Here is a 10,000-nt window from a genome sequence, read left to right as displayed (position 1 = left end):
CCAAACTGACTCAAATGATTCGCGAACCAGCTCCGAACTCCCGAACTGACTCAAATGAATCACGCTCCGAACTCCCGAACTGACTCAAATGAATCGCGAACCAGCTCCGAACTCCCGAACTGACTCAAATGAATCGCGAACCAGCTCCGAACTCCCGAACTGACTCAAATGATTCGCGAACCAGCTCCGAACTCCCGAACTGACTCAAATGAATCACGCTCCGAACTCCCGAACTGACTCAAATGATTCGAGAATCCTCTTTGAACTACCGAACTGACTCAAATGATTCGCAAACCCGCTACGAACTCCGGAACTGATCCAAATGATTCCCGAAACCCGCTACGAAATTGATTCAAAAGAATTGCAATCCCCAAACTGACTCAATGATTCGCGAACACGCTCCGAACTCCCGAACTGACTCAAATGATTCGCGAACCCGCTCCGATTTCTCGAACTGATTCAAATGATCCGCGAAGCCGCTCCGAACTCCCGAACTGACTCAAATGATTCGCGATCCCGCTCCAAACTCCCAAACTGGTTCAAATTATTCATGCTCCATACTCCGAACTAGGAAGAATTAGGAAGCGTGCATTGTGAAGGGCGCTCTGAAAAGCGGCAGTGCAGGCAAAGGATTAAAACCTCTATTAAAACAGATGCCCAAATGAACTTACTGGTATGCTAAAAGCACGTTCTGGGCGCACAGAGAGGTGGTGGTACGCTCAAGAGATATATTTGGATGTGGTGGTACTGAGTAACTGTGCGTACCGGCCCACTTAAAGCACTGGTAAGAGTCCATTTTTGGAAATTTAGATTTATACATCATCTGAATGCTGAATAAATAATCTTTCCATTGATGTATGGTTTGTTATATATTGAGATGCAACTATTTGAGAATCTGGAAATATTGAGAAAATCATCTTTAAAGTTGTTCAAATGAATTCGCAGCCATGCATATTACTAATCAAACATTAAGTTCTGATATATTTACAGTAGGAAATTTACTAAATGATTTTTGACATAAAAGAAAAATCAATAATTTTGACCCATTCTATGTATTTTTGGTTATTGCTACAAATCAAACATACCCCAGAGACTTAAGACTGCTTTTGTGCTCCAGGGACATATTTATTAGTGACCATGTCCACTAGGCTCCAAAAAGAACAAAAATGCACCGTAAAAGCATCCTAACATTAGTCTGTACACTCATGTTCTGTTTTACCTAAATGTTATTATTTTAGTATCATTAGTTTTTATTAATATTTTGAATTAGCTTTTTTACATATATTTTAGATGTTTATTTTTGTTAGTTTTAGTAATATTATGTTATGTTTTTTGTTTATTTAATTGAATATACTGGTATCGTTTTTTTAGTGAACGCTTTAGCAATTTTGTTGTTTTTGCCATTTTTATTAGTTCAGCTTTATCTATTCGCATATATATATATATATAATTTTTTCTTCATGTTCATTGAAGTTAGTTTTAGCAATTTAGTTTTTGTCGTTTCCATACCTTTTTTAATATAGCTATAATTTGTATACTTTTACTGTTTTTAGTTCATTAATAAATATACCGTTTATAGTTTTTATGAATATTTTGAATTTGTTTTTATATTTTAATATTTTCATTTGAGTTAGTTTTAGTAATATTATGTTGTTTTTACTTTTTTAGTTATTTATTAATATACTGTTATAGTTTTTGTCAGTATTTTGAATTAAATTATATTAATTTTTAGGTTCTTGCCAGTTTTATTAGTTTAGCTATATAAGTTTTATAACTTTTTTATAACTTATATTTTTTTATATTTTCATTTTCATTTGTTAATTTTAGTCATTTAGTTTTTTTCATTTCATTTCAAGTTTTAGTAATTTTATTTTGTGTTTTTGTCTTTTATATATATATTTTTTAAAACATATCTTTATAATTTTATTTTAATTTAATTTACATATATATATATATATATATATATATATATATATATATATATATATATATATATATATATATATATACATATTAAACATATTATTTTAAATGTATGTATACAGTTTTCATACCTTTTTAAAAGAATTGAGTTCATTGAGTAATTGATCTCAAGCCAGTTCAGACTGGTCCTGGATCAGCGGTGGTTTTGTCTTCATCACACTCTGATTGATTATGGTCTCCTGCGCTCCTGTCTTCCTCCTCCTCTTTTCCTCTCTCCATTAGCTGATTGGACTCATGTGACCTTGCGTTTGTCCTGCTAATGGATCCAGTGCTGTACGTCTGACACTGACCGCTGGATCCAAGCACAGATTGCGTTTACGAGCTTCGTCTTATTTGAATGCAGCTGTGTTCTCCAGACACTGAAACTGCTTTGGCTCTTATAAATTTACACTGGTTTACAGACACAAATATCCTCAAAATCATCTTATATATAATATTAATATATATATACATATGTTTTCATGTTAATTTGAGTGTTTTTGTTTTTTTTTTTCCACTTTTATTCATGTTTTTTTGTTATTATATTTATGTAGTTTTAAGAATCTTTAATAATTTTACAATTTTTATTTCAATTTTACTACACTAAACAACCAGAAATGTTGCTCTGAGTGGCAACTCTAGCCACATTTTTATTTTATTTTATTTTTTTATTCCAGTTAATAGTTATTTTATTTCAAGTTAATAAACATATAATTTATATTGCTATCTTAAATTAGTTTAAGAGTTTTTTCATTCATACATTTTTTATTTTCATTTTTTATTCGTTTTTTAAATATACCTAAATTATTTTTATTGATTTTAGTTTTAGCTCATTAATATACTGTTATAGTTTTTATTAAACATTTTTATTTTTTATACGGTGTATATATATATTTTCCGTAGTTCATTTATTTATCTAATGCAGCCATTGTGAGCTTGTGCTGTTAAAGTAATGCCGTATGAATCATTCATTAATGCATACGGCATACTATTTCACAATTTATTTGAAAAATAATATGTTATACAGTATATACTAAGCAGCTGATAAGTATTCCTTTCTAAACAGCCAACATGTCTTGGTAGTGTGAGTTTGACCCTGTCATGCTGAAAAAGCTGCATGAATAGTGCAGGATGGATGACTTTTAAATTGAATTTGAGACAATTGAATTTGATGGAGAGAGAGAGAGAGAGAGAGAGAGAGAGATGGAGAGATGGAGAGATTGTTAAATGCATGATGCCAGTGGAGACATCAAGCAGACAGACGAGGCAAGCGTTCAGGTAGAATGACAGACAGATTGTGTTTAGCTCGTCTGTTTGTTCAGTTCAATGCTATAAAAAGCTCTCGACTCTGCTGGACGTCCTGCAGTCGTATCTGTCGTGCATGCATATGTTTGTGGAAATGCATGTCTGTATTTCCTTTATATTAACAGGTACTATACAGAGTCATGGACTGAATTCAGAACAGCATACTAGTGTACTTGCTATTTCTGACATATAGAAAAATAGGGTTATTAGGGTTTCGAGCGTGTAGCGATGAAATGTCTACTTTAATTGAAAGAATGGTCAAGGATCAGCAATCTCCACCTTAAACTGATCAGCAGACCAAACCGTAAGTCGTAGAGACTTGAAACTTGGAGGGATGGTTGTACTCACACCGTCTACAAGATCACCAATGCTCGCCCCAATCGGCCTGACGGGGGCGCTACAGCGATCTTAAACTGTTGGCCACAGGCTCAAGTGTCTTATGTCGTTGGAATCCTAGGCTCATGACAGACAAAATGCACACCTCGGATTTGATCGTCTGCTAAATTTTGGGGTATTTTAGATTTTTTTTTTTTTTTTGTAATCTACTTTTATGAACTAGTCGTAGGTTTCTGCCTAATTGGAACCAAAGCAGAGTAGAAAAATTATCTGGAGGGTGGCTATGAATAATTATACATATAAAAAAAAAAATGGATTTTAAACTATTTAAGAGCTCAATCTGAGTTCACTTCAAAAGAAATGTGACACTAGGCCACTTGGTGGCGCTATAATAGGGGAAAAAACATAAAAAGCTTCACAAACATTTGTCCAATCTACATGAAAATTGGTATGCAGTGTCTTTGTCCAAAGAGCCACAAGTATCTATGAAGTCATTTGCATATCTAAAAAAAACATGGCTGCCATCGGCCAATTAAATTTGAGCATCTATTAGACCAGGTTAACGGAAGTCAAATGGAACAAACTCAGTGGAGACCTGTTGGACTAATAGTCCTAAAGGTCTGTGAGAAATCTGAAAGAAATCAACCACTGGGGTGTGATATGGCCAGGGCTGGACTGGTAATCTGGCATACCGGGCAAATGCCCGGTGGGCCGACGCACTTGGGGGCCGGTCGATATAATATATATATTTTTTTTTAATTGGACAACGACTGGCCCATAAAGCAGGGACAGCGGCCCATTGGTTAATTTTCCATACTGACACTGGACTGGCCCAATCATCTCTTAACAGGCTCCACCCCTCCCCCTCCATTTCTTGTGTCAGATGCAGTCAGTGGCTAAGTGCAGAAACAAGCGGAAACAAGCAGAAGCGCAATGGGGGGGTGCGGAGAAGTTTCGGGCCAAAAAAATAAAAATTCTAGAGGTTGATGCCTCAACATGTGCAAAAATAACCGACATGTTTAGTGCTGTAGCTTCAGTTTCCAAGCCTACAGTACCTGACGACATTTTGCAAGAACAGGTGAACATAGCACATGGAGGTGACTAGCCACGGCGGTGCCGGCGGCACCCATACAGAGGTGCAGGTGTCTGATAGTGATGTCAAGGAGGGACAGACTGAGCAGGAGAGTGTAATAGAAATGGTACGCATGGTACTGTAGTTACATGATTAACAGGAAGGGAGTGTTAATCAGGGCGGGTGCAGGAGGATAGTGTGATGATTTAACGTTACATAAATTAATGAATATTATAATAAGATAACATAATCGTTGTGGCTATTATAAAGTCTGTCAGATTTTTACCTACTACACTAGCTACTCAGTCAGCTAAAGTCAAATAACACAGCATGAGCTATTTTGCATTGTTTTTGTAGCTAGGTTAGCAGAGTTAACTTATTCAATTGCAACTTCGACTGACTATTTTAATGTTAACCCTTTAAAACCCGTAATGGACATACGGCCCTTCTCTAGAAACTTAAATGATGCCATTTGATTATTTTTAATTATTACTCAAAATGGCTGCGTCAAAGCGCCCACGACGAGTTACACGTCGGGAGAGAAGTAGCTAACGCATGATATTTGGGGATTAAAACCCGCCTTGCATTTTGAAAGCTGTATATTCAACAAAGTAGATATTTTCTCATGTTTCTAGTGAATTTCCAATATCATTTATATGCAATATTAATGGTGAGTGAGTAATTTGAATATCATATATATTATTAAGATGTTTTGTGTGAGTAATTTTGTAGTATAGTTTGTTTTTCTTTTATATGGGAAGTATCTCAACAATGAGAGCTAAATGTTGTTTGGTGTCATATTAAAGAGGGGTTTGTGCTCTTTAAAACAAAGTAGCCTATACTTGCAATTGGAAACTAGTTTTTCTGTCTGGTTCATTGAAAAAAAAAATCTTTTTAGAATTAGCAGTATTCTACATCCACATTCTATTGTGTTCTAAAGGATTAACTAGCTTTTATAACATGGAGCACATTGTCCATCTAGAAATCCTGCTCTTCAAGAACACAGGACTATATAACCAAAATGGATCCTTACTAAGTGTACTTTTAATAACTCTTCCTAATAATTGTAATCATCTCTCTTTGTCCTTATGTATAGTCAAGCCAGGTTGAGTTAGCAGTGGAGAAGGGCACCTTTGATCACCAGGGAGTCAGTCAAGAGAGAATGAGTACACTGGTCCACTTGCTCTGGGACACTGGTCCATGGCACTTAGTTCTCAGCTTTGTAGGGGTTTTTGGGAATGGAACGGTAGATATGAATATATACAGGGACCACAAGGATGGTGTACTGGTTGGTTATGTCGGACCGATTGTGGTGGGCCGGTCTGAGCAAAAATGCCAGAGCCCTTTTTTTGTCCCAGTCCAGCCCTGGATATGGCAAGGGCGTAAACGATAGACCTCCTCTTTCTGAACAACTTTGCATTGAGAACCTCCGCTGTCAATCAAATCGTTCATGAATTATTCAAGTTTATATAAAAAATACTTTTGCTAACAAGTCCTACGTTTTTTGCTCAGTCTCAACCAAACCACTGCAGCACAATTCTCTGGACTGTCTAGGTCATTAATTACCCAAAAACCCTTTGGGAAGCTATAACGGAGTCGTTTAAAAAAGGGGCGTATATATACCCAATATATACCCATATATACCCAAAAGCCTATAAATTCTAAATGAAAAAATTAGAACTTTGCCAAAAATGCTTTTATAAATAATCAATTTAGATGGTTACAGGCTTCCTAAATAATACGAAATGTCTTTTTTCATGTGTGCTTAAATGCCTTAAAGCGCTATTTATTTATTTATTGTCATTTCCCCTCACTTCTTTTTGTCTTTCATTGTTCTTTTTTCCATTATGGGAGTGACAGTGAATATTATGCAGTAAAAGTAAATTTTATTTTATTATATTTTAAAGAAGTGATATCCAAAGCTCTCCTTTAGTGATAGTTTTATTTATTTATTTTATTTTTTATTTTTTTAAAGAAGTGATATCCAAAGCTCTTCTTTAGTGATAGTTAAATTTTTTTTTATTTAATTTAATTTTATTTTAATTTATTTGATTTTATTTTATGCAGAAACAAATATAGCAAACAATTACTTTAGCTATTATTTTTGTTGATTGATTGATTGTATGTATTTTATTTAATTTATTTGTATGTATGACTTCTCTATTGTTTACCACTGATTCTGGGATGCTTTTCACACAAACAGAAGATTGTGTGGTGCAAAAAAAAAAAGATTGATTGATATAGTGTGCTGTTTTTGAAATGGATCTGATTAGTTTCCTGCCCTGCAGTGCTGCTTGATTTCTGACCCAGATGTGATGATGGGGTGTTCCTCTGCAGGTTCGGTGTGTTTGAGATACTCAGTAACCAGATGAGAGACGACGCTGGGAAGCTGGACAGCACTCGAGGGTTAATCTGTGGTTTGGGAGCCGGCGTGATGGAGGCCGTGCTGGTCGTCTGTCCCATGGAGACCATAAAGGTGAGGTCAAAGGTCATTCAGCTATGGCATTTATTCCTGCTGAAGCTTTACCCTTCGTGCTTCATCTCTCACATTTCCAGGTCAAATTCATCCATGATCAAACCTCAGCTAATCCCAAATACAGAGGCTTTTTCCACGGAGTGCGAGAGATCGTCAGAACTCAAGGTGAAAGATTATTTCAGCTCTGAGATGTGAGTGTCCTGATCGTAAGGTCTGTTCCGTTGAATCTTCCCAATGACAAGAGTTTAAAGAGAAGGAATTAATCCACAGAGACACCTCATATACAATCATAACATGTCTTTGTTTTTCTGCTAGAGACTATTTTTAAAATGTATTTCACTTTATTTACTTTATTTTATTTTTGCAAGCAACAAATTTATTTTATTTTATTAATATATATTTTTTTAAACAACTTGTCCTATGTATGGGATGCTGGAGCTATTCTATTCAATTCAATTCAGTTCAATTCTATTCTATTCTATTCTATTCTATTCTATTCTATTCTATTCTATTCTATTCAGTTCAATTCTATTCTATTCTATTCTATTCTATTCTATTCTATTCTATTCAAACCATATGTCCTTTGTAGGATCTTGTGGTTGCTGGGATTTTAATTTAATTTTAGCATTTTTCAAATGATTTGTTCTATGTAGGGGATCATGCTGGAGCATTTATGCTTTTATTTTATTTATTTTATTATTATTTTTTATTTTTATTTTTTTCAGACCACATGTCATTTGTAGGATCTTGAGGTTGCTGTATTTTATTTTATTTTATTTTATTTTATTTTATTTATCATCTACAAATAAGCCAAGTGAAAAAGGTGATCTAGCAAGCAATTGCTTTTCCAGTGAATATATTTTGCATTTTATTTTATTTTAATTATTTTTGCATTGTCCATCATTTGTTCTGCTGTACTTTTCTCGGAAACAAAATATTGTGTGTAAATTATTGTATTGCCAATCATCCATAGCATCTCAGATACCCAGATCTCAGATATAGATATTCCCGTATTTGCAGTGATTTAAACTACGCTGATTGGTGGTTTCTAATGTTTGTGTGTGTCTCTCAGGAATCAGAGGGACGTATCAAGGCCTCACAGCGACCGTCCTCAAGCAGGGATCCAATCAGGCGATCCGGTTCTTCGTCATGACCTCTCTGAGGAACTGGTACAAGGGTAACACACTCTCTGAGCTGCACTGCCCTCTGCTGCTCATCGAGGCGCTCTGGCGTCACACTGCTTGTTTTTGGGATGTTTTCTAGGTGAAGATCCCAACAAACCCATCAACCCCATCATCACAGGAGCGTTCGGAGCGATGGCTGGAGCGGCGAGTGTGTTTGGAAACACGCCGCTGGACGTCATCAAGACCAGGATGCAGGTGCACACAGCGTATCATAAATAGATTTTTTTAATGAATTGTATTAGTAATATAATATATACTGTAACCTTCGACCATTATTGCAAAGCAAATCAAAATGTATTCATAAAGCAATTTCTTTATTTAATCTGTCATATTTATTCATGTCACAGAGTGTGCCAAAAGTGCTGCACAATTTCAATAAAATAAAATAAAGTAAACCTTGAATGTAGTAAGATACAATAATAGAAGAAAAAAGGAAAATGATAAATATATGAGAAATTGAGAATAAAAATGATAGAATAAGCAGGTCATGACGTTTCTCAATCATAGCACTATTTACAAAATTGATTTGCTATTATAAAATACAGATTTTATAGTGTATTTCTGTTAATAGATTTTTAATGAAAATATGTTGTTTTTTTAGGGTTTGGAAGCTCATAAATATAAAAACACCATTGATTGTGCCGTGAAGATCATGCGACATGAAGGACCAGCGGCGTAAGAGTGTGTGTGTGTGTGTGTGTGTGTGTATTAGAGAGAGTGTGTGTGTGTGTGTGTGTGTGTGTGTGTGTGTATTAGAGAGAGAGAGAGAGTGTGTGTGTGTGTGTGTGTGTATTAGAGAGAGAGTCTGTGTGAGTGTGTGTGTGTGTGTGTGTGTGTGTATTAGAGAGAGTGTGTGTGTGTGTGTGTGTGTATTAGAGAGAGTGTGTGTGTGTGTTTGTGTGTGTATTAGAGAGTGTGTGTGTGTGTGTGTGTATTAGAGAGTGTCTGTGTGTGTGTGTATTAGAGAGAGTGTGTGTGTGTGTGTGTGAGAGTGTGTGTGTGTGTGTGTGTGTGTATTAGAGAGAGTGCGTGTGTGTGTGTGTGTATTAGAGAGAGTGTGTGTGTGTGTGTGTGTGTGTATTAGAGAGAGTGTGTGTGTGTATTAGAGAGAGTGTGTGTGTGTGTGTGTGTATTAGAGAGAGTGTGTGTGTGTGTATTAGAGAGAGTGCGTGTGTGTGTGTGTGTATTAGAGAGAGTGTGTGTGTGTGTGTGTGTGTGTGTGTGTGTGTATTAGAGAGAGTGCGTGTGTGTGTGTGTGTGTGTGTATTAGAGAGAGTGCGTGTGTGTGCAAGCAACAAAAAAGCTTGATTAACACACTAATTATTGTCATATTGAAAATGCAAATCCAGAATGATTCAGGGTCAATATCAAAATTAAATCGTATTTTTCAGACAACAAGTCGCATATGTTTAGAACCAAGAACCAAGAGAAAACATTACCGTCTCCAGCCGCCAGAGGGCGCTCTATGTGTTCAGTGTAGACTACAGGAGAACTGAGCAGCATAGAGCGCCCTCTGGCGGCTGGAGACAGTAATGTTTTCTTTTGGTTCATTTCTCTTGGTTCATGTCAAATTAATTTTGATAAATAAGTCGAACCTTACTTTAAGTTGCAGGACCAGCCAAACTATGAAAAAAAATTGCGACTTATAGTCTGGAAAATACGGTA

General features: G+C 35.7%; 1 protein-coding gene across 1 annotated transcript in view; it reads left to right on the top strand.

Annotated features, from left to right (window-relative positions):
- LOC113052838 (tricarboxylate transport protein, mitochondrial-like) overlaps nucleotides 1-10,000 on the top strand; it is a 21,585-nt gene that overhangs the window by 10,901 nt on the left and 684 nt on the right. The window contains exons 4-8 of the mRNA XM_026217287.1: nucleotides 7,013-7,151; nucleotides 7,232-7,316; nucleotides 8,224-8,328; nucleotides 8,415-8,530; nucleotides 8,937-9,010. Of these exons, the coding sequence (XP_026073072.1) occupies nucleotides 7,013-7,151; nucleotides 7,232-7,316; nucleotides 8,224-8,328; nucleotides 8,415-8,530; nucleotides 8,937-9,010 (519 nt within the window). The remainder of the gene's footprint in view (nucleotides 1-7,012; nucleotides 7,152-7,231; nucleotides 7,317-8,223; nucleotides 8,329-8,414; nucleotides 8,531-8,936; nucleotides 9,011-10,000) is intronic.

Source organism: Carassius auratus, chromosome 33 (assembly GCF_003368295.1).
Source record: "Carassius auratus strain Wakin chromosome 33, ASM336829v1, whole genome shotgun sequence".
In the NCBI taxonomy this organism is placed as follows: Eukaryota; Metazoa; Chordata; class Actinopteri; order Cypriniformes; family Cyprinidae; genus Carassius; species Carassius auratus.
Note: the sequence above shows the minus strand (reverse complement) of the source record. Positions and strands in the feature narration are given on the sequence as shown.